The 24,597-nt window shown below is 55.6% G+C and overlaps 1 protein-coding gene across 1 annotated transcript; it reads left to right on the top strand.

Annotated features, from left to right (window-relative positions):
- Nucleotides 1-1,604: 1,604 nt before the first annotated feature.
- Nucleotides 1,605-22,945, top strand: KIF25 (kinesin family member 25). The gene is made up of 11 exons (XM_072748037.1): nt 1,605-1,631; nt 3,589-3,656; nt 10,625-10,699; nt 13,197-13,346; nt 17,725-17,901; nt 18,881-19,035; nt 19,637-19,755; nt 20,116-20,239; nt 20,338-20,505; nt 20,866-21,021; nt 21,977-22,945. The coding sequence occupies exons 1-11, from the start codon at nt 1,605-1,607 to the stop codon at nt 22,129-22,131; spliced, it is 1,374 nt and encodes a 457-aa protein (XP_072604138.1). The 3' UTR covers nt 22,132-22,945.
- The last annotated feature ends 1,652 nt before the right edge of the window (nt 22,946-24,597 follow it).

Genomic DNA, 24,597 nt, shown 5'->3' with positions numbered 1-24,597 from the left:
TTTGAGGTGCCTTGCATTAAACAGATACTACAGGTATAGATACTGAGGACACATACAATACTCATAAATTATGTATAAAACTTATCTGAACTACACTTACAAATAAAACTGTATAAACTATAGATGTTTATATGCATATAAATGTTTCTATCTCTATTTACTCCTAAAAAGTCATTGGTTAAGTTTTAGTTGTATTTTGGGCCACTGAGTTTCTAACATGGATTTGTTAAGCTGTATCCAACTCGATGCAGGTTGCTACGTAGATGTAACTAGTAAAGACCTACTGCCCACAGAGGTGACCATCTTTTATGTCATTTTGCAGGGCTGTAGAACCCAAGCATCTCCTGGGAGAGGATTGTTGCCTTATATTTGCAAACCTCATGGCCCATCCAGGAGGTTTTTCAGAATAAGGAGATGATATACCCCCCAAAGATCGTGTTTAGTGCCTGCATCCCCAGGAGAGAGAACTGGGATATTTGCCACAGAGTCACAGCACTTGTGCCCCCGGCCTGCACTCTTCCCAGTGGAAGTGGGCAGGCTCCCTGTGGTCACCGTGCAGAAGGCCAGGAACTGGGAAGCCGCACTATGGGCTGGGCAGGGCCTGGGTTCTCGTTTTTTTGTTTTGTTTTGTTTTGTTTTTTAAGATTTTATTTATTTATTCATGAGAGACACAGAGAGAGGCAGAGACACAGAGGGAGAAGCAGGCTCCACGCAGGGAGCCCAATGTGGGACTCGATCCCAGGACCCCAGGATCATGCCCTGGGCTGAAGGTGGTGCTAAACCACTGAGCCATCCAGAGATCCCTGGGTTCTTCTTCTGAATGAACTTCACTTACCTCCTCCTGGTCTCAACATGTGGCAGTTGGATTAAAATGGACTTTTAGCTACAAAATGTGATGACTGAGTTGATGGCAAAGAACTGCATGCCCTGGATTTTTTTTGAAAGGTGTCCTCTAAGAGGTTGGATACAGATACGGAAGCAGCTCAATGTCGGGAGAATGGCTTTATGAGTCATGGGCTCTCAGCTGGGCACCTGCCACGTGGTGCCCACGGGGAGCCAAGCAGCTCCACAAGCAGGTGCATTCACCCCATGGGGGAGCCACAAGGATCTGGATCTATCACTTCTGTGCATCCGGGCCAGTCCCCTCCCGAGAGGAAGGATGTCACAGGGCAAGAGCTTGAAAATTTGGATAAAAAGAAATTATGTTAAAAGGTCAAGGAAATGAATCTTACTTGTGAGGAGAAGGGATGTTTAGTGCTACGAACGAAGAGGTATTTGTTTGGAAGAACATTTAAGCTGTGTTGGGTGAAATGGAAGTTTGCTCTTGGAATCATTTCAGATGCTTAACATCTAGTGATCACACTGTGGGACGACACTCTAAATAGCCATGGGGAGCTCTTGGATGCAGGCTTGTTTTTATGGCTTTTTATGTTCCTTACATGGTGTCCCTTGAGCTTTTGGGTGAGACATTGTGAACCTTAGCATTTTTCATTTGTTTTTCTTCATGGTTAAAACTTCAGCTTTTGAAAACATCCAGCAAAACACTTTGGGGTGTGCGTCCCTGCGCAATTCATCCTGAGGCCCTGGGGTTACGTCTTGGCATGATGTTAAAGGAATACCACCACCATCAGGCAATGGAGGAAAATGAAAATATGCCTCTGGGAGGGAGCGAGGGACCGAGGCCGGTGGTCAGATTCTGGGTCTGGGAGCCAGGAATCCCGGCTCTGCTCTGCAAACCGTGTCAGTGCCATCATCCTGGCGAGTACCTGAGAGAGCTGGTCCTTGCATCTTCTTTCAGAGTCTGGGAGTGAAACAGCTGTAAGAGCCACTTCCGCCACAGAGGATATTACCACTGATGCATAGTAATATCACTACTCTCCTGTACTGTCCTGCAGACAGCTCCTAAAGCAGCTGCTGGCACAGTAGGTGCTCAATAAATGCTCAGCAGAAAAACTCTGTTAGCAACCCCCACGCCCCCCCGAGAATGAAACCTCTTAAAAGCCGGGTTGGAACAGGGCCACATACAAATCTTTGTGTATTAACCAGATTAGGCATCTGCGTGACGTGAAGGAGGCCCCACCTGTTGTGCTGAACTTTTCATTGTGGTAACAGGCAGCCTCGACTCTGCCGGATGCAGTCACTGAGAGCTGGGGACAAGCCCCCCGAGTGACCTCCCCCGCACTGGCACTCTGCACCACCCACTCCGCACACGCTTCTCCTCTTCCTGCTGCATTCACACTTAGGAAAGGTTTCCAAGGCAGTGACATAAAGAGTGAACTGGAAGGGCACCAGGCTGGAGACCGAGGCCAGCTCGGGGGAGGGCCAGGGGACCATCCCGTTGGCCCGGGTGGCGGGAGCGGTGGTCCCCTGCAGGTCACAGCAGCAGCAGGTGTCGGGAGGGCCAGAATGGGGCAGAAAGGGGGGAGACGCTTGACTGAGTGTGTTGGCAAGGTTACTACTCAACAGTTGTCTCACAACCCGACTCACCGGATGCACACCTGTGATTCCTATAGCATGTCGCCTTCCATTATGAAGACCGGAAAGGCTCACGCCTCTGCCAAGACCAGTGTTTAAACCAGGGGGCCTAACAGAGTCCAGAGGCACAGAGCATCACTCCCACAGCCCAGACCAAGTGGTTGGCAGTTAAGTAAGTGACAAAAACAACCACATCTGGAACAAATAGCTACCGAATCGCACAGCTGTGTCTTTAACACCTAAACTGGCCACTTTTTGGACATGCACTTATTTTTGCAGATCGCTCTCTTGCTCTCTCTCTCCAGGTACCTGTAAGAAGATGGGGAGCCACGTCCTCCAACAGCTCTCATGGAAAAATCAAATGTCTATGGGCTATTTATTCACCACTGCAATTGTTGGTTTCTTTCTTTTTGCTTCTTTCTATACGCCTGTGCTTTCATGAATTTGCATTTTGTTTTAGAATTGGAACAGACTCCAAATATTTTTTTTTTCTTTGCCTAAGGAAAAGTAATCTCAGGCAGCATTTCTTGCTGAAGACAGCCTTGGCTTCCCTCACACGACACATGACATTGAAGAAGATTGTTTAACAAGATTAAAATTGATGTGTTTTTTTTTTTAAAAATCAGACCTTTTAGTGCCTTCAGGTGTTATAATTAAATGATAACAGGTCTGAGATGAGACTTCTTTATTCCTGGGCTAGCCTTACACCTGACTTGAGCTGTCGGGCTGCCCCAAGAGTCACTGTCCGGGTCCATTGCCCGTCTGTCTCTGTGGAGGAGGAGGCCTGCTGTGCATTCCTCCACAGACGCGACTTTCTTCTCATCTCAGTGCCTGGCCCACAGTTCCCCTAGATGGGAAGTAAATATTACAGTCTTTGGGGGCCATATGGTCTCTGTCCTAGTTACTCAATTGTGTGGCTGAGTAAAATGCATCCGTAGACAATCTGTAAACCAGGGTGTGCCTGTGTTCCACTAAAACTCTGTTTACAAAAGCAAGCGACAGGCTGGGTTGGCCCCAGGGCGGTGGTTTGCCCAACTCTGCTTGGTACTGTCCGTGGAGCCCTGGCTGAGTCTTACACTTTGTTTACTCTTTTTTTTTTTTTTTTTAAATCAGGAAACGGTCCTGGTGAAATGTGCCCAGCCTGCTCACCCTTTGATTAATAAGACATATAACTTTGAGAGGTAAGTGCTTTGACGCATGAAGCAAAGTTACACTAAGAGAAATTTTGCATTAGCATTTGGTGAATGAGATTCACGATGTATCCTGTCATTTGCACTCATTGCCAAGCGGCAAAGGGAATCTCGTGGAGAAAGTGTGTCTTTTCAGCACGTGGTGCTGGTGCAGCCGCGCGTTGCAGGCAGGACGTGAGCCCTGGCCTGTGCAGCACACCTTTTGCAAAAAAGTCAGTGAAATGGAATCTAGACCTAGATATGAAGCATAAAACCATAAAACACAGGAGAAGGTCTTTGTGACCTTGAGAAACGCCAATAAAAGCGTGATCCATACAAGAAAAAGATCAGTGGGCCGTGACCACAACGAAGCCGTGTGCTCTGTGTGCGGTCTTGTTAGGGGGACGAACTGGCAAAGGCCCCACGTGAGAAAACCTCTGGAAATCACAGAGTGCCCCAAATACCTGTGCCCAGAAAACAAGAAAACAAACAGCCCCATCAGCAAGCCGGCCAAGTGTCTAGACAGACGTCCCACTAGACGACAGGTGCCGACGTCATTAGTTCCCCGCGAGCTGCTGAGGACCTCCGGGCTGACCGCACCGGGTGCTGGCCGCCCCGCATCTCCGCGCTGACGGAAGCGAAAGGTGGCGTGGCCACTTCGGACAGTTGCCAGTTTCCCTGGCATTAAACACCTGCTTACTCTGTGACCCAGACGTTCCGGAAAAGACAAACCTGGGAGCCGGGAGAGAACAGATCAGAGTCCCCCCGGGTCGGGAGGTTGGGCCGGGATTGTCACCGCAGAGGCTGCGAGGGTCTCCGGGATTGCCGCTCTGTCGCGGGGTGCCCTCACCCTGCGTGTGCCGACGCCCCCAGAGCGCTCGCCTCACTCAGTGAGCTGTTCTGTGTCTGTTTTTCAAAGAGGCTTTCAGAGACAAAGTTACCGGTGGTGATGTGCGGATCCGGGTTCAGTCCATAAAGCCCTGCCCGGGTTTTGTACAGGAGCGCTCAGGTGGCCGCCTGGTGTCAGACAAGCCCCCAGGGAGAGGCAGGGGCGCGTCGTCCCTGTGAGGCATCAGTCGACACGGGGGCGACCAGGCCTGAGTGTGAGGCCAGAGATTCAGAACCAGTGACACTGGACCGAATGGGGCCCAAGGGACAGAGAAGCAAACCCCAGGTTTGGTAGGAGACCTCACGGCCCTCTCCGGAACGGCGGAACCGGGTACAGCGATCGGCAGGCAGAGGCTCTTGAGCGCGGGTACTCCACCTAGCAAAGTAGAAGTCCCCCAGCTTCCCCGTCTTCCTCCGAAATGACCAAAGGACCTTGGGCCACTCGGGCTCGCACCTTGCACACCACCCCCCCGGTCAGGGTGCTGCGAGGATCGGACACGGAGATCCCTGGGCTGTGGGCTCCCCAGGCTCAGGGGCCCGAAGCTCCATCACTCCCCCTGACGAGCTGGCCACAGCAGGTCTGAGAGGACTGTGGTGTGGACGACGGGGACAGGGGAAGTGTGGTCCCGGGGCAGGCTCTGCAGCGGCTGGGGACCGTGTAGGAGATGACGGCGCCCTTCACCGCCAGCTGTCACAGCCTCTGCATCCTCTCTGGGGAGGACACTCTCAGGGAGCCCGACCTCCACACAGCGGTTGGCCCCTGCCACCCTGCTGCTGGCAAGGACACAGGAGGGCTCAGGCCACTGGCCATCCTGCCACCCCATGGCGCCAGAGGCAGCTCCAAGGCTTCTTGGGCTCCGAGTGCTGGCTGCGGCCCCAGAGACCTCAGTGGACCAGATGGCACGGAAGGACGGGCAGGTCTGGCCCAGGAGGTCGGGAGAGGACACACAGGCAGTCAGACCCGCCCTGCAGACCTTCTGGTCACGGCTGCAGTGGCGTGGGGATGGTGACAGTCCCCGCAAGACACACTGGACGCCAGCGTGGTGGGATCGTCTTCTGGGGTCAAGTCTGTCACCGAAGCACAAGGTCCTGGGTGACGCTGTATGAGTAGCAAAGTCTCGGGTCTTTGCCTTGAATGACACCTTCCCTGGGACAACAGGCTCAGCACAGGGGCTCCTGTCCCACGCTGTCACATGGGCACATGGGCATGTACAGACATAACATGAAGAGACTTTCCCTGGAGGGTTATTATGGCCGGGGACAGGGTCATCGTCCAGCACAAGGGCAGAGCTGTTGCACAGAGGACCTCTAGCCTCGAGGGGTGTCAGCCTGTCAGAGTCAGGAGAAGGGGTTTTGCGCTGCCCCTGGGGGAGCACAGGCCTGTTCTCAGGAGGGAGTGCTGTGAAGGAGCCCCCAGACCCTGACCCGGTCTTCATGTGACTGTTCCATTTGGGGTTTCTGTCCCCATCTTCCAGTGTCCTGCAGGACTGTGGCCATGGCTCCTCCCGGGGACCCAGAGCCCGAGGCACACAGCACACTCTGTACCATCTTGGCCCCGCCCTGGCATAGGGCCACCTCCTACCCCTGGCTCCAGGTGTCCCCCCTGCAGAGAGCGGGCCCACCTGGAGCACTCCTGCTCCAACCCTGGTTCCACCGGCAGGGCAGCTCCGGCTTCCCCAAGGGCCAGCAGTCTCTCCTCGTGCCCCTGGAGCACTTGTCTGGCATTTCTGGTTACCTGTCATCAGTGTGACCTGCGTGTGGTGGGGGAGGCAGCCGCACCCCCCCCCCCCCCAAAGCCCACCTGCCACCAGGCAGCTCTTTAATCCACGTCTCATTTACGTGGCTCCTCAGATGACTCGGAGCAGGTCTGTGTAAATCAAGTCACAGGACCTTCACAGGATCACCTGGGCAGGTGGCACAGGTCAGGAAAGGTCACACAGCTCTCCTGGGAGTAAAGTCTGCTCTTCCTATGATGTCAGCTGCAGCCTGCAGGGCAGAGAGGAGCTGGCGAGGGCGCTGGAGGTGGGGACGCTGTGGCCGGCAGTCACGGGGGCCTTGTTTGGGGGGTGGGGGGTGCCCACACGTCACTCAGATGCCAGGATCCTTGGGGTGCCCTGCCGCAGTCGTCATGCACGCTGGAGTTCAGACGGAAGGGAAAGATCTCGACTGTGGTGTTGGAACAAAAAAAGAGATGAAGGAATGTGTGCACGCCGCTGCATGTGGAGGCTGAGAAGCAAGAATGTAAAGTTAGGTCTCCATAGGAATTTATTCTGCAGAAACACTGTTTTGGTGCTCGGGGCTGTCTCCCTTCACAAACAGTGGAGCAGATGGGTTTTGTGAAACCAGGACACTGCCTTTTTTTTTATAACAGCTTTTTACAGAACTAATAGACGTTAAATTATCTTATTTCAGTTCTGAAAGAAAATCTCAATAGTTTCAGTGCTTAGCCCCTTTTTAAAAATAAGTGTGTGTCAAAGGAAAACACACTCCTTACTATTCAGGAAAAATATGAATGGGTCCAGAGTCAGCAAATAGTCACTGCCTTCTGAGTGGAATAAAAATGTGTTACTATTTGTTAAAGTGGCAAACTAAAAGGAACAGCCATTGACCCAAAATGCCATAAGAAAAATACCGAGCAATTTTATTGTCTCGAGTATAATTTACATATGGGGTGGCCGAAGGACTCCTGGCTGTGTCGTCCTCTCCTTACGCGCGTTCATGCCACCCGCGGTGGACTCGCAACTGGTCTGTGCTGAGTCCCCTGTGGTCCTGAGTTCGAGGCTTCCCCGAGCTCCCACTACACGTAGGCAGAGGGCTGTTGGTGAGCCACGGGCGTCCGACCCGGGTCCTGACAGCTCAGTTAGCCAGGAGTTAGCCAGGAAGAGAAGAGAAAGGACAGTCCAGGTGGGGAGATGGTCAAAGACACAGAGAAGAAAGAAGAAGAGGGTCAGAGACCCTGGAACCCCCCAGTGGGGCTGGGTGTAGATGGGAGCCGGTAGGGGGGTGCTGGCTGTGCAGAATGAACACCCTGTGTGGCCTGGCCTGCCACCCGACCCCGAGCACCTGCAGCTTCCCCTAGGGACATGCTGGCCCCTGGGGCCCCACCTGCTGTGGCTTCATTGTCACCTGCACCAGCTTCTTTCACGGGGCTGGACGTCCTTTCGGGCAACGAGAGCCACGTGCGGTTCTGTGACGTGCTCCTCTACAGAGACTGAGAAAGGATTTCTAACCTAGTAAGGAGCATATTCCTACATTAGGAGGACATGGTAGAGTTGAACACAGAGAGTACTGGCCTTTTCCTTCCCTAGGAAAGGGAGCGCTTTATGTATCAGGAATATTGATCTTTTGTCCATGATTTTAAGTGGCAACTGGTTTTCCAGGTTTGTTATTTGTATTTTTTTCTGATATCTCTTAGCCACGCAAAAGCTTTCTCCCCTTTAACTTAATTACGGTTACAAAGGCCACTGGGTTAGAGAAGAATATACTCACGTGTTCTTCCAGTACTCAAGTGATTTATTTTTTACGTTAAACTCACCATCCATTTGGAATGTATCCCAGAATAACCAATGTCTGAGGAATGGATCCTACTTCACCTTCGCCCACGTCCCTCCCCAGTGACCTCGACACTCCTTAGTGAGACACACCTTTTCCCTGCTAATCTGAGGTGCCCCCTTCGTCCTACACCTGCCACGTGCAGGCGGGTCTGGTCCTGAATTTGTCTGGGGCACCCTCGGCCCCGCTCCTTTCCTGCCCAGGGATTTCTTTCTATTCTGCTCTCTCATTTTGCCAAATAAATTGTATAAACACATTGTCTGGCTCCGGAAAAAACCTGATGGTGTATATGGCATTTGGGGGGATTAAGGCAAGTTTATAAAGTAACTTTGGAAAGTCTAGCTTCCTCACAGAGCTCAGACTTGCTGCGCAAGTATGTGGTCCATCTTTTCATTTGTTCAAGTTGAGTTTTGTGTCTTTCAGGAGAGTTTAATATTACTGTTGTCCCGAAAGGATTTGGACATTCCTGACGAAGCGTATGGCTAGGTTCTTGGTTTTCCTTTTTTCCTGCCATCTATGGGAACTTCCTCCCATGGTATCCTCTTACTCAGTTGTCTGTAAGTGTGAGCACGATTGACATTTGTGCACAAACCCGATAGCCTGCAACCTCGCTAAAGCCCCCTTCTAGCTCAGTAGCGTCTGGTCCTTTGACATAGGAGTGCCTGGATGCCTGGCCACATCTCCGCTAGTGGAATGAGGGTCCTGGCCACCACTCAGCTGCTTCGTTATGTCCAACTGCTGGGGCCCTGAGCATTGGACTTTGTACAGCGTTACCAGGTACAAGTGGCAGGACCTTTGACCTTGGGTTCCTGGTGGTGAGTAAGAGCTGAGCGTTGATGATGCTCACCAAGCCTAAACTATTTACTATTTAGGAAATGCTTGGGGATCCCTGGGTGGCTCAGTGGTTTAGCGCCTGCCTTTGGCCCAGGGCATGATCCTGGAGTCCCAGGATCGAATCCTGCCTCGGGCTCCAGGCATGGAGCCTGCTTCTCCCTCCTCCTGTGTCTCTGCCTCTCTCTCTCTCTCTCTCTCTCTCTCTCTCTCTATGTCTATCATAAATAAATAAATCTTTAAAAAAAAAAAAAGGAAATGCTTGCCGAGCCCTGCCATAGATTAGAGATTCAGGAGACATTCGGCCAGCAACCACGGGAATGTCTTGTTTGAATCATGATTTTTAAAAACTGAGAGGAAAAATAAGCTTACCAGAGAACCAGAGGAATGTCAGGGAACACAGACTGACTTTGGGGGGGTGGTGATGCTAAGTCATTGCCATTAATTTTTTAAAATGTGGTAATGGTAACATTCCATGATGTTTTTTGGAAGAGTCTTCACCCTTTTCAGATACTGAAATATTTGCGAGGTCTGCTTCTATAGGCTCTGGGTGGAGGGCTGCAGGCTTGTGCTGAGTAGCAGGCCTTGGGGAATTTGGTGATAAGTTAAAAAAAAGACTCCGGGGGCTCCTGGGTAGTGCAGCTGGTTAGGTGTCCGACTCTTGGTTTTGGCGTAGGTCCTGAACTCAGGGTGATGAGGTGAAGCCCCACATTGGACTCAACATTCAACACAGAGTCTGTCTGAGATTCTCTCTCTCTCCCTCTGCCCCAGCCCCCTGCTCACGCTCTCTCTCTAAAATAATAAATAAGTAAATCTTAAAAAAAATATTCAAGAGATCAGCATCACACCGCTTGCCCTAAATGCCGTCCTGATCATGCATCATAAGCAACATCTTATAAGTTTAAAATTACTCCTGCTCCTAGAGATACTAGGGATCAATGGAACCCTGACACATTTTGAAAATGAAAGAAGAGAAGCACTTGGCCCAGCTCAATAAAAACCTGTAGTTCAGGCATCTAAGCTTAAATGCAAGCACATTCAATTCAATGCAACCGACCACGAGTGCTTATTTCATATATTTGGCAGTCTGGCACAAATTCTGCTCTTCAGCTGCATTCCAGTCTTGCTTCAAATTGTGCAGCGAGCTGCATTTTTTGGAAGTTCCTTCCTACTTAGCTGTGTTTGTGCGTGCTTATAAACACAGAACCACATCGGAGTCCCTTCTCCATAGCAGACATTCCAGTCCCATTACACGTATGGACATTCTGCTCCACTAACCTGGGGCCTCAGGAAAACAATCCTTTAAGAGCGTGAACATAAAAGTTAAATATTATATATCAAATGTTGCCCAGCATATGATTTTTACATGATTATTGTTGGACCCACTTAAGTGGAGCTAATTTAGTTCCAAGATAATTACATGGTATCTCTTCTTTTTTTCTTGCTTGCTTGCTTTTTCTTTCTGCTTTGCAAGCATTCATAATTGTGTTTTTATAACACAGGAGACATTTCTTCAGTTTTCCTTAACCTCTGTCAGCCTGAACGGTAATGGAATCAATGTTCATTGTTGGCAGAGTTGGACCTTGACTGTGCTGGGGGCTGAGATGGGAAGTGGATGGGGCTCTCGTTCTTAGAGGGTTTTCAAATTTGGTTGCAAATGTAAATCTCTGTTTCTTCCAATAATGCATCTTATTTGCTTTGCCTCTCAGAGTTTATGGTCCAGAAGAATCTCAGCAAGTGGTATTTGGGGATGTGTGCCCGCTGCTTACGTCTCTCATAGATGGGTGAGTTAAAAGACCTTCAAGGTCTGTGATCACAGTTACGTGTAACGGTGGGTAGATCTCATTCAAGCTACACAATGAGCATTTTATACGATGGCAGAGCAAACTGGTGGCCCCAGGCCGATTAGCATCCATCAGGGGACAGTAGGTCTGCCTGCCAGGAAGAGGCCTAAGCAGGACCTGAGGATCGGCTGTCAGTAAACACCTGGTGACACGTGCACAGGGTGAAGACCATGGGCATTTGCTCATGTGCTCTCTGGGATTCCTTCTGCCTTTTAGAGTTTTCAGAATGTCTGTGGAGCATGTTTACGCTGGACTGAGGAACTCCTCATCCTTTTGGGATGGAGCTTCTTGTCCCGGAGACATGACCCCTGATTCCCAAGGCTGCATGTCACCCCTTCAGAGTAAAGATCATGTTTTCAGCAACAAATGGAACCAGGTTTGTGTGGCTGAGACACAATACGCTGAGACTTCCCACTTCAGGGTGCCTGCAAGAACTCTGGTTTGGTGGGGGAGTCTGCATTCATCGTCCTGAAGAAGGCATATTTGTGTTTGCTCAGCAAAGGCTCCTGCACGGCCAATGTCCCTGAAGTGGAAGCTGTCATTTCAGCTGTGTTTCTGCCCACGGTTGCTCCAGCACCTCTAGCACATCACAGGGGCCAGGAAGGTACATGATGTGATGGGTCAGGTCCCCACAGGAGACCCGCGTGCCTCTCGCTGCATGCACCTGCTGGGCCGAGCCTCCTGCTAGGACGGTTTCTCCTTCCACTTTTCTTCTGGAATGTTGGGGCTTTTATATGCAGCCAAAAAAAAAAAAGTTCTTCCATGGAAAATGATAGGGGGGCTCTTTTGTCTTTTTCTTTTCTTTTTTTTTTAAGTAGGCCTCTTTTAAGTAAGCAGATTCCAGAAATAAAAAAGGCATGGTGGTTAAATGGTCTTTGCCAGAGTTGCCTTTCCATTTTAAATGTGAAACAGATGGCATTATTTTAAGTCCTGAGCTGCTTTCTTCAAGAGGCTTCTTTCCTCTCCACATTCCCCAGGGGCTTGAAAGGTGGGGTGAGTGCTCACTGACCTGCTGGGGCCACCAGAGACCCGCACACGCCTCTCCTCCAGGAGGGAGTGAGATCGGGAGGCAGTGAGGTGTCTGTTACGAAGACCTTGAGACTTTTCCATCCTGGAAGACAAAAAAGATGGGGTGGTAGCTCTGAGGCTGTTGGTCAGTTTTTGCCCTAACACATGCTCCCTGATGGACCGGGCCTGCCCATCGTGGTGGAGGGAGGGCCCTGGTCATGTTGGAGGCGCCAGCCAGCCAGCTCCTCCTCGGAATTGTGGTGGCCAAGTCTCAGCCCCTGTCAATCTGACTCTGGGAATACCTCCAGCTGAAGGATGCATCTGATTAAAGGCCCTCGGGTGGAATCAGAGCATTAGATGGGGCCCGTGTGGGGACAGACTCGTCCCCTCCATGACATGAAGGCGGGTCAGGGCTTGGCGTCCAGCCCCTGAGGTCTGGATCACCTGCACCTTCATGTAAGGATATCTATGTATAGCATTTGTATATTTACATCACAAATGCATATCTTGTTGTATCAATGCATTTCAAATATTCTTTCGATGTTTCAACCTTCCCATTGACATTTTGGGCTGAAAAAACAGCTGGAAGGAAATGCAGGGAGCTGGCAACAGTCCCTGTTCTCTGTGACGTGATGCCTGTCACAGAGACAGTGCCGGCACCTTCTGGCCGACTGTGGACGTGCAAACTCCAAGCCCCTTGGAATCAGGGAGTCTAAGAATAAGTAACAAATGTCCTGTCGGCAGTGCTCACAATCGTATGTGTAATGTGGAACCATTGGTAGAAAACCTCAGGAAAGTGTGCACATTTGGTGTCATTTCACATGCATTAGAAGAAGCCTGGGTTTACCAAGATGCACCTGCATTGGGTGACTCCAACCCTGTGCTGACAGAGTGGGTGGGCGAGAAAGGGGTCTTACTCAGGGTGGGACCCTGCATGGGCCTTGAGCACAGGGCACCAGCCGTGGACGCCCAGAGCAAATATCGAATCACCAAGCCGAAGCAGGTGCCGATGAGGAGCATGCTGTGTATGTGTAAAGGCAAATGTGGTTTAACCCAACAGCGTGTAACCAAACAGCAACACGGATTATGCAAAACACAGCTATAGTCCTGGGAAAGCCTGATTTGTAAGGAACCAAGTGATGTAGGAATACAGAGAAAATGTATTGAATTTTCTTTTTTTTTTTTTTAAGATTTTATTTATTTGAGAGAGAGATCCTGAGCAGTGAGGGAGGGGCAGAGGGAGAAGGGGAAGCAGACTCCCTTTTGAATAGGATCCCAGGACCCTGGGATCATGACCTGAGCCAAAGGCAGACACTTCACCCACTGAGCCACCCAGGCACCCTGAATTTTCCATCCAAGTAAACGTTTTTCTTAGAATCCAGGTATCCAGTGCGGCATACCTGGCACTGAAATCAGTGTTGGGTTTTAGGTACAACGTCTGCATTATGGCTTACGGGCAGACAGGATGTGGGAAGAGCTACACCATGCTGGGTCCACACTCTAAGGAGGAGCGCATCCCACCGTGGGGACCGCACAGCGAACTTGGAATCATGCCCAGGGCCGCTGGGGAGCTGTTCAGGTACCTGGGGGGTGGTGAGCGGACAACCACAGCAGCAGGGGGTGTGGGGGGTGGAGAGCTCCCCTCTGCAGAGACCGCACCTGCTGCTCCTGCGAGAACGTGCTGCAATCCACGGTGCTTCAGTACTCGGGGCCTCAGGACCACAAACACTAGGAATTCTTGTAGCACATTGATGTTGAAGTTCTGTCGTGAAGACAAAATTTCTTTCTTTTTAAAGAGTTGCTTCTTTTTTTAAGATTTTATTTATGTATTTTTAAGGGGGGAGGGGCCAAGGGGGAAGAGGGAGAGAGCATCTCCAGCAGACTCCCCACTGAGTGCAGAGTTCAACACAGGACTCCACCCCATGACCCTGGGGTCATGACCTGAGCCCAAATCAAAAGTCGGATGCATAGCAAATGGAGCCCCCCAGGCACCCCAAGACAAAACTTCTTGGTAGAGTTTCCCTAGCAAGACAGTTTTCCCGGTCAAGAGAGGGTGGAGCAGGGAGGTTTTCTGTCCTAGACAGGAAGGGGACAGAGCGAGACCCTGTTGTCTTTTCCTTGCCTCCTGGCCCTGGAAAGAGTAGATGCATCTGGTTTTCTTCTTTGGAGTTAGGGTGAGCTGGCATGTTAAAGATGCTCCTATTCTGGGGAAACATTCCCAGAAGAGACCACCCCCCACCCCACGCCCTGCATTTTCATGATTTTACCTGGAAAAAAAGTCATGACAAGTTGTCCTTGGCAGCCAAAGTGACGTTCCAGCCTTGAGGCCTGGACGCTGACCATCCCTGCCTTCAGGGGGCCGCTGTGCAAGAGACTCATTTTCATTGTGCACCTGCTTTGTGAGTGCTGTGGGCTCACCCTGTGGCCTATGTGTCACGTCCCCGTGAACTTGGCAGCTCCTTGAGAGGAGAAGGCGCCTCCCAGCAGCAGGTCTCCAGGGGAGCCAGGGCTGTTCCGTGCTGCCGATCGCCCGAGATTCGGTTCCTCTCCGTGTCTCCTTGCCGAGCCTTCCATGTCTTAAAATCAGGGCCAGATAAAGACGCAAGAACCCCCACACAGCCTGATATTTTGGTGTCTCTTCAAATCAACATCCTGTAACTGTTGGTGCACATAGTGCGTTTATGATGTTCACTCTTACTACTTCTGAAAAGTACCTGTCGGCACGGGTGAGGCTGTGCTGTGTAACAGCCATTCTGGGAATCTCAGGGGCCGTGAGGCTGATGACAGGCTCCGCTTGGGGCCACCACTCCCCAGTGTGTGTCTGTGCATTTCCGAGATGCGGGAGAAGGTCAGGGGCCTGCAGCCAGCCCTGCAGACTTCTCCGGGAAGAGCCCATCAACCCTGCCCTCGTGGCATCGATCTGAGGAGGTGTGTGGCCTCCTCGGCGTAAACCAGTCCCAGGCAGGGCCTCTGTGGACACGGGGCCATCACTCAGGCCGCAGAGACCTCCTCTGAGGATGCTGCACTCCATCAAGTATTCGGTTTAGTTTCAGAATTTCAAGGGGCTGGGACTGCAGCGTGAGTCACAGACGTCCTCAGCAGAGCCGGGCCGGTGCTGGCAGGAGGGCCATCTGTCCTCCTCTGGGGAGTCCTCACCGGGCAGCAGCCACTTTGGCCAAGCAGTGGCCACGGCTCGACTACAGCAGAGCTGCAGCAGCTCTTGGCATTCCTGGGCGTCATGTGGAAAGAGGGACATCAGAGAGACCAGGAGTGGTGGAGAAGGACCCCCCGGGAGCACTGCCGTTCCAGGCTCTGGGGTCCTCGCCGGCTCCTGTGGACTGGACCGCTCCTCCAGCCCTGTGCTCACCAGCTCCCTTGGCATCGTGAAGATGCCTGCTCTGGACAACATCCGTTTTGATGGGTGGAACGTGCGAGGCATTAAGTCACCAACCACGGCTTTTCCTTCCTGCTAAGCCAACTCTCAAGGCCCCGACACAGAGCCGAGGCCCGAGGTCCCGAGTGGGTGAGAATAGCAGGAGCCGAGGTTCACAGGCCTCCTGGCCCCGTCATCTTGCAGCGGGGCCTCCGGGAGTCAGCCACGGCCGGGATTGCCAGGGCGGATGTGGCTTGATGGCATCTCTGAGTCTTGGTTCATTATATTCCCAACGCGAGCTGTGTGCTTGTGGAAAGCCGGGGTGGTAGACAGACCTGCCTTCCCCGTGAGGACGGCAAACAGATGGCACGGGCTCAGAGGTCAGGAAGGAACGGTAGGCATGGGGTCCCCAGCTTCACCAGGTGGAGAAATGGCATCGTGGACAGGTGTTCACTCACCTGCTCTCTGACGTGGTCTGTGTTTTGAGTCGGGCATGGATGGTAACTGAACGTGGTCTGGGCGTGCCCACGCAGCACAGTGGGCCAGGGCCGTCCAGTCCTCCCTCCAGGAGGGAGGTCTGCATCTCTGATTTTGGGGGCGCGTGGCCTCCCTAGCCTGGAGTCACTGTTTGCAAAAAAACAAGCCTAACAGCCCAGATGCAGAACAGTTTGTGCCGCTTTGTTTCCGAAGCCCGAGCAGACACGACCTGGAAAGGAATGTGTTCAGCTCCGTCTGCAGGTGGTTTGGTGCGCAGCTCAGAATGCAGGCAGTCTGTCTGTCCCGGGCACACGGCCGTAGCAAGCTCAGGCATTGTCACCAGGGACGGGTCTTGTGAACCGCTTGCCCTACGGAGTCTGTGGCTTTACCAGAGGAAGGCACTCCCGTGGCGCTTTAAATGCAGTGGATGCCACCTGGGGACGCTCTCGGGAGCCGCATCGGCCTCCTTCCTGGCTGATCTCAGCTTCTCAACAAACGTTCGGAGGCTTTTCCACCTGAAGGCGCAGGACCACAGGGCATGTGCGTGACCATTTTCAGCCTCCGAAAAGCCCAGAATGAACACGGACAGTGAGGAGCCAGGGGGACGCGCCCCCGCCTGCCCTGCCTGGGGGATCAGTACCCCCTTTGTAACCTCGCAGGAGCCTATGCGCATTTTCGTGTAAAATGTACAGCACAGCATAGTGATTGCTTATGTGTGCGTCCTGCCTCCTAGACACTGGGCTTCTCCAAGGTGAGGACCCAACGCCACTTTTCAACACCGTTTGCAGCATCTGGGAAACCACTAAATACCTGAGGGACGCATGAGTTGACGCAGGAGGCACCTCAGGTGCTTGATTTCATGGAAGAAAATCTTCAAATTAGCTCCCTGCTATTACGTAGATAAGAACTTTTGAATTTGGGTTTTGTGGCGCCCACGGACACGGCCAGTCACACGAGCGGACGGAGCCACACGCTGAGGTCAGGTTTGCACCTACATGTTCTTGGAACCCCCAGCTCAGCAGACCTAGCTCTTTGCACCCCCCACCCCCCCGTTACTCTTCTTACAGGCTCCTCCCGGCACGGAGGACGAGCCACATCTGAGCTCTTTGCCCAAAATCATTTTTACTGGAGAAGTTATTTTTTTTTCTTTCATTTTAGTCTTTCTTGTTTTCTTGACTGTATCATCAGAGGATGTTAACTGCTCATTATATTCTTGGCTCCTTGTAGCTCCTTAGGAAAAACGCAATCCAGCCGTGCTTGTGCAAGATGCACGCAGGCCACAGATCCAGACTTCCCTTGTGGACGAGGAAGCGCCGTAGTCAGAGTCAGATTGGTCTCACTGTGCACGTGTCAGAGAAGCGACGTCCCCAGAAGACAGAGGCGGCTGCAGTGGGCCGTGTGGGGAGTTTTTGTGGAAAGGCCCCAGCAGGGACGTGGGCGGGGAGGAGCCGGGCTGGCAGTCACTCTTCCCCTGCTTGGGGTTTTGGGGTTTCTCTAGGCGGGTAGTATCCGTATTTTTAAACCTCTCCGCAGTCAGCACATAGCACTTGACAAGATGAAACACAAGATGTGCAGTTGTCTCTGGAGCCCGGGTGGGGTGTCAGGAGGTCACAGGCTGGGCTCGTCCGGAGGCCTGGGTGCGTGGGGCTGGGTCCAGAAGTCTGTGTTGAGCCTTCGCCAGAGCAGAGTGAACCCCGGTCCCAGAAAGGTGCAATAGCCCTCCTGTCCCCGCAGCTCGCTTTGGGCTCGTGTGAAGCCGTGACACCCAGGCAAAGGGCTTTCTGAATGGGGGCCGTGGAGTTTCCCTGCTTCCTTCTCGTGTGCTTGCAATCTTGGGCACCCATGGCCGAAATCATTGATATAGACACAGCTCAGGTGTAGCAGCTCTTCCCAGGACGGTTGCTCGCCTTGCAGTGCAGCCCCCCACCCCTGCCCCGTTGGTAAGACGCGGCCCTGCACTCCCGGGCTGGGGTCTCGTGGAGCGTCGTCAGGACTCTGATCCTCTCCCTGTGACAGTGCTTGTCTTACAGCTTCCTCCTGGGGCTAGCCAAGCGCCCACCACAGCTGAGTCCCTCGTGCCCTGCCCCCCCCTCGTGTTCCCCACCAGGCTCATTGCAGAAAACCCGTCGAGGCACCTGCAGGTTGACCTGTCCATAGTGGAAGTCTATAATAACAACATTTTTGACCTTCTGGCCAAAGCGCGTGGCATGGAGACGTCTGGGCGCAGGCGTGAGGCACTGACAACCAAGGACGTGAGGCGGGAGGTCCCTCTGCTGACCCGAGAGTGAGTATCCCCCCCAACCCCAGCACCTTCCCGGGACCCCAGCCGCATCACTGGATCTGCATGTTTGTCTCTGAGGTGGCTCGCCCTGTTCTCCTGCTTAAGACGTGCTGTGTATTTTTCAATTTGCTGGAGGAATTATCTTTTTAAAATCACACTTAAAACAGATGAACAAATCAACCTTTTAAAATATCTTGATGGAAAATGCATGGCACAGGTGCTCTCCCTGTATTCGAGACCAGGGGGCGAGCCTGGAGACATGGACTTGCCCGCGGCCCCTGCGTTAAGTACGGACGTCCTCGGTGCCACCTGCACGTCTCAATATTTTATAGAAGACGGTAATTATTTGTCCTGTGAAAAAGCAAGAAGTCCCCTCATGTTGATTAGACAGGTAGGCTCCTCACAGCTGCGCGCTCCCTGGACCCGCGGCCGTGTATCCGGTGAGCTCACGGGCAGCAGGGAGCCGTCTCCCCGTGTTGACCAGGAGGAGGGCAGTGAGCCTGTGCTGGGGTCTCAGAGGCAGTAAGGGGGAGGGGCTGCAGCTGTTTCTCGCATCTGGAAAAATCCTGGGGGGATGATGCATCGAGCCATGAGTCTGCACCAGGCAACCGGAACTTTCAGCTTTTGACTAATAAGACGCGGGACAAAGTAGGTCCTGCCAAAGGCAAGGTCTGACTAGCTGTCATCCCTCACCAACTGAAGTAGGGAGAAGGGTTTTATTGGGGTCCATAGGGACATGCAACAGAAGGCTGGGTGGTAAAAAGATCTGAGACCCTTGATAATTCTAGATTAAGCAATTCGTGATACGTCGGTCGTCCAGGCCTCAAAGAAAGGAAGGCGTTTGATGTTATTATGTTTAGTTTTGTCTAATACGTGCTTCAGTCTGCTTTCTTACAGTGGGGGCCCTGGTGCATGTGCAGGGTGGAGGGCGTCCGTCCCCGCTGCCGTGGCCGAGCTCCCCATCCCGTGCGCTCTCCTCCAGGCCCGTCCACAGCGCGGAGGACTTCGTGGCGCTCGCTGCCGGAAGCCTGCAGCTCAGGGCGGAGCTGGCCACCCTCGTGCATGCCCGTTCCTCTAGATCCCACCTGATAATAACGGCCACTCTCACCACGGGTCCCGCTGCCGGCGGCAGCCCCTGTAAGTGGCCACGCGCACCGGTCGGGCATGGAATGGGAATCCTCGCAGCGGGGAGAGAATCCGTGCACCCGCAGGATCTTCGGCGTCCGAGGAGGCCGAGGGCGGGAACTGCAAACCCGCCTCTGGGGGATCTGGAGCTGGGCTGCGGTGGAAGGGGATTTCTGAGAGGGAGGGGAAGGCTTTATTAACACGGGGAGGCCGGGCATCTTCGTACCTGGGAATATGATGCCTGCGCCACAAGCGGCACAGTGAGTGTGGTTTGGGTTTGCAAAGTCACCGGGCAGCATATAAAATGGTGCCAGGTATTTAAGAAAAGTAAGGACGTGTGGCAAGGTCTGTGCGTCCTGGTCAGTGACGACTGGGCCAGTGCACGCGGGGTCGCCTGCATGGCTTGAGAAGCACGGGGGCGCCACCCAGCCAACGGGCCCCTGGGGGGCGGGGGGAAGGGTGATGGGCCCAAGGACCCCAATTTCTGCAGGCTCCGGTGCCAGAGCCCACTGGCGGAGGGCGGAGGGTCCAGGGCCCCCCTTCACACAGAGCGAACCAACGCCCGGTCCTGGTGGGCTGCCACTGGAGAGGCCACACCTCACTTGGGTTGCAGGCCAGCGTGGATGGCGCCCTCCCAACCCTGTGGCCACCAAGGAAGGGGGAGGCACGACCATCCAGAGATTACTGACTGCACCCCCCCTCCGCCCCCGAACTCAGCCCAACTCGTCCCAGGCCAGGGCGCCTGCAGGGAGGGCTGGGCCCCGCATGGACGCGTGCACACGAGCAGTTCAGGGAGCTCACGGTCACATGTGGGAAGGCAGTGAGACCAGAGCAGTTTCTATGTTCTTTTTTATTTTGGTAATTTTTTATGCTTTCCACAATGAGTATATACTGTTTAGGTTTAAAATAATCTCCTTAAGAAGTCTGTTTGGGAAGAATGCACGATGACATTGATGCACACGCGGGACGAAGAAGCGTTCTGTCAGGGTTTCCTTGGGGGGCTCGGGGGCTCGGAAACACACTGTGGAATGACCTCCGTAAGGGCCTGTCAGGTTCCCGTCATTACTGAACGTGTCTGGGAACATCCTTCAGCGTCCTGGGGACCAAGTGGGCATCAGCTTCACCTTCGAGGGCAGTGCGCTGCCCTCCGCCCGTCCCCCTCCTGCGGGCAGCCCTGCCCTGTCTGGGGTCTGTGGGTCAGAGGAAGCACCGTCTGGTGCGTGAGCCCTTGGGGTGAGGGCCAGTCCTTCAGCCGTGGGAAGCTGAGGGAGGCATCCTGGACGTCATTCCCAGGTATGTGTCATCCCCTTGCAGCTGACCAGCAGGCAGAGCGGCCACCACTGGAGGGGCGGCCGGCCTCAGGGAGCAGGGGGGGCGCCTCCTGCGGCAGAGCCCCAGCCGGGTCCCCAGGGGCCCAGCAGCCCGTGGAGCAGGTGCATGCCAAGCTGCAGCTCGTGGACCTGGCGGGTAGCGAGTGCGCAGGTGAGCCCAGAGCAGGGGCTCTCTCTGGGGTGCGCGGGGATGTGGGGGTGCGTGAGCCAGCTGCCCAGGGTCCAGTCGTCTTGCACCTGCTCCTCCTCGGGGGCAGCTGTCTCCCCACGGCCACCAGACGCGTGTATCCCAATGCGGTGTCCTTCTCCATGGCTCGGCTGTGGGTCAGCCCATGCCCAGGCGAGGCCATCTGGGGTGTGGGAGGAGGACGCTGATGGGACGGAGGGTCTCCCCATCCCGTGCTCCCCTCCTGAGGAGCGCCAGTTTTGCTTTTCCTGGTTCATTCCTTGACATAGCCAGAATATTCATTGCACATCCTCACCATGTGGCTGGGTGTTCGCGCGTTCCTAGGTGTGTCCGGCGTGACAGGATCGGCCCTCAGGGAGACTTCGTTCATAAACCGGAGCCTGGCGGCCCTTGCGGATGTCCTGGGGGCCCTGTCGGAGCACAGAGGCCACATCCCGTACCGCAACAGCCAGCTCACCCACTTTCTCCAGGACGTTCTGGGTAACGTGAGCCCCCCACCCCTGGGAGGCCCCAGACCACAGGACCCCCAGCTCGTGTCACCCCTCCTGCCCCCTGCCCTGGGGCGCACTCACTCCCGTGGGGGGCTCGCTCCTCCTGGCCATACCTCCCTGGGGACCTCCTGGCTCCCCAGGTCACTGTGGTCCCTCCCACAGTGTGTCCAGCGTGTTTTCTCCTGTTACCCTGCACCAGGCTGGCTTGTTTGCAGCGGCCTGGCGAGCCCTTCAGGTTGGTCCTCGGCTCCCGGCAGGGCAGCCTCCATGTCCTATGTCCCACCCTGTTGGGCACGTCATGGGCATCTGGGCTGGGGGGACGCTGCCGAGCCCACGTGGGCACACGGCGGCGTGCTGGGCTCCCTAGGCCCTGTCCCCTTGCTCGTGCCACACACCGGTTGCAGGTGCCAGAAACCCAGGCTGAGTTGCCCACGGGGATGGGGGAATTAGGCTGCAGCCCGTCCTGAGGACAGCCACGGGTGGAATGTTCTAGGGCTTTCTACGTGGCATCTCTTCTTCCTCACTGCAGACAGTCTTTGCACAGGATGAGGCGGGGCTGGCCCAGGGCTCACGTTATCCCTCTGCCGCTACGAGGGCCCCGGCGCCTCAGGCCCTGCGGAGCGTGGCCGGGCCCCTGCCGTGGCCTTCATGCCGGCGCTGCTGGCCTTCCCGTCCCTCCTCAGCTCTCCGTCTCTCTCCCCTCCACGCCGCTCGGGCCTCCCTGTGGTCTATAGGCAGCGGCTGGGGGCCCAGGGGCTCTCCCCCACCCTGCAGGGCAGGGCCCCGCCCGCACCACCGGGACAGGCTCCGCCCCACTGTGGCCCGCACCCAGGTCCTCACCCCGGCCTCCGGCGCCCCGACTCCCCGCGGGCTCCATGGCAGCTTAGCGATACGGGGTTTTTTCTTGGGATTCTCTTCACCTGCGGTTGCTTCTTATTTCAAAGGAGGCGACGCAAAGCTCCTGGTGATGCTGTGCGTATCCCCCTGCCGGAAGCATGTGGCAGAAACGCTGCGGTGTCTGGGGTTTGGGGCCCGGGCGAGGCAAGTCCCGCGAGGCCAAGCGAGTGGGGGCAGTCCAGCCCCCCAAAAGCCCAGGTGAAGGAGGATGGTGGTCGGGTCGCATGTGCTAACGGGCTCCGTGCCCTGTCATTGCTTGACCACGTAGGTGCCCTGCGATAAGCTCATTTATGTTCAACTTCATAAACCTGTTGTCTTCCAAGGAAACAGTGACGCGCTGACCCGCCACCCAGGAGCAGGAGACTCCCCGGGAGAAGCAGGCGCGGCCGAGGAGCCCCCGGGGGACGGGGACTTGGGGGCTGACGCCCCCGGGGTGGGCGCTCTTGGCTGAGCAGAGGAGCTGCGCTGTGTGCGGCCGGCAGGGGAGGTGAGGAGGTGAGAAGACCAGACGAGGCTCTGGGGTCGGCGCCCACGTTCCGGAACCACAGCCTGGGGCTCTCCTGGAGGCCAAGTGACCCGACAGATTCCTTAGCCCGTTAAGCCCGGTTCCCGCCTGCAAGATGCCGAGTGTGCACACACACCCCGAAGAGCAGATGTTCTCGGTCATGATTCCTCCTCATCATGACCCGCCGTCCCGGGCCGACGTCCCAGAGCTGGTCGTGACGCGTGACACATGGCGGGGCCACAGGGGGCGTGGGACCCAGGGGCCCTGGGAACTTGGATGTACGGTGAACACCCTCCCTGACTGTGGGCCGCCCACTGAGAAGCCTGAGTGTCACGGTCGTCTGGTTGGAGCCGTTCGGTGACAGGCCCCAGCCAGGCATCACGGGCCACCGAGCCCCTGAGCCTGCGGGCCACGGGCCACCGAGCCCTGGCTGTGTGCCGCCCGCACGGCTCGGAGATGACGCTCAGATGCAGGTCCCGGTCCGTGTTTCCGCGGCCCAAGTAGCCCAAGTGTGGGGAAGCTTAGACCTCAGCCTGTCTTACAAGAGACTGAACAGAATGTCATAATGTATTTTCTCATAATTAGCACAAAGCCCGCAAGCCCGCTCCAGGGATGAGGTGCGGTGCCGTGAAGAGGGAGGTGCATGGACCCGCCCCTGCCTCAGTCTCCCCAGCGCGGGGGCGGGCAGCGCATCCAGGGCCTCGGCTACTCGCTGGCCTTTCCGTTCCTTCCCGCACCTGCCGGGAGCCGAGTGTCCGCCCGGCCGTGGGTTCGCGTGGCAGGGATGGGGCTGGACGCCCAGGCAGCCGGCCAGCGGGGCCCGTGCTGAGCTGATGGGGTTGCCCATCTGTGGGCTGGGCTCTGTGGGCTGGAGCTGTGGGCTCCACAGACGGCGGGGCCTGGCGGTGACCTGGAGGGGGCAGATGGACCAGCTCCTCAAGGACAGACGGCCACGAGTGTGTGTGCAGCCCCATGAGCGTGATGGGGACGCAGTGTTCGATCCTGACTCAGGACAAGTCCGTGTTGGGGATCCTGACGTGGGAGACGCCCCACCTGCGGAGTGGGGTGATGGTCACAGAAACGGTCCCCCGAGACCTCGAGGGAAGCAGAGCCGGGCAGTCTTTGCCTGCAAGGGCCTGAGGGGTGTTAGAGGTGGGGGGGGAGTCCCGTCACCGCAGGATCCCTGGGGCACCTGGCACCCACTGGCTCCAAGACACCCTGTGGCTCAAGGAGATCCCAACGTCTGCGAGGGCGGCCCGGGGGCGGGTCCCTCCATCCCAGGTGTGCTGGGCAGGGACCACACCGGGCCCTGGAGAGAGGTGAAGCGGGTCGCCGGCCACTCGCAGGCGCGGCAGGAGGCCAGCCGCTGTGGCAGGTGTGGCCCGCTGCCCGAGAGAGGCCTTTCTGCCCCGCGCGTGGCCACCTCCACCCCAGCGTCCTCCCTGCAGCCCGGCAACCTGTGCCACCTCAGGATGGGCCCCCGAGCCGGGCACTGGCCTCTCCAAGCGGAGGCAGTGGCAGGCCTCCCTGTGTGAGCCTCGCGGCGCGAACCCTGACAGCGGGGCTGGCGCATCGGGGGCAGGCTCGCCGCCTGGATTCGCACTCGGGGCCTCTGTGAGCACGTGGCCGTGGCCGTGGGAGCGCCCAGGCCTCAGGGTGCCAGTGCGCAGCCTCGGCCGCTGTTCCGAGTTGGCGGGATAACCACGTGAGCCTCCAGCCTCGACTGGCGTGTTTGGCAGACGCAGAAAACACGTCATCTGTGGAGGAAGCGGCAACGGAGCCTGGCCTCCGGTGGGTGTCCCTGTGGGGGTGCCGGAGGGCGGCCCCGGGCCTTGCAGCCTCCCCCTGCCCCCACCCACAGCCTGCCTCTGTCCCCGTCACCCGGTCACCCCTCGGGGCCTGTGTCCCAGAGGGGAGGGCCCGGTAGATAGGAGGGAGGGTGCCTGGGGGGCGTGCGGTTACCCCGACACCCAGAGCCAGGGCAGGAACGGACCTGCCCCAGCCTGCCCTCCCCCGCACCCCGGTCCCCACATGGACACGTCTGCAGGCACAGGGCTCACGGCGGGTGTGCGGGCGAGACCTTGTTCCACAGGCCAGGGCCCCGGCACCACTGTCCCCCTGACACGTCTGGTACGGGAGGGCCGAGGGGAGGCAGCCCGTGTG

The sequence above is a fragment of the Vulpes vulpes genome, chromosome 1, assembly GCF_048418805.1.
Source record: "Vulpes vulpes isolate BD-2025 chromosome 1, VulVul3, whole genome shotgun sequence".
In the NCBI taxonomy this organism is placed as follows: Eukaryota; Metazoa; Chordata; class Mammalia; order Carnivora; family Canidae; genus Vulpes; species Vulpes vulpes.
The sequence above is the reverse complement of the archived record's forward strand: the minus strand, read 5'-3'. Positions and strand labels throughout refer to the sequence as shown.

Excerpts from the sequence above, each read along its gene's own strand:
- KIF25 (XM_072748037.1), top strand. The coding sequence starts at position 1,605 with ATGTTAAAGGAATACCACCACCATCAG. Across the intron at positions 13,347-17,724 it reads GCCGCTGGGGAGCTGTTCAG|GCTCATTGCAGAAAACCCGT; the intron begins GTACCTGGGGGG and ends GTTCCCCACCAG. Across the intron at positions 19,036-19,636 it reads CGCTGCCGGCGGCAGCCCCT|GCCAGCGTGGATGGCGCCCT; the intron begins GTAAGTGGCCAC and ends CTTGGGTTGCAG.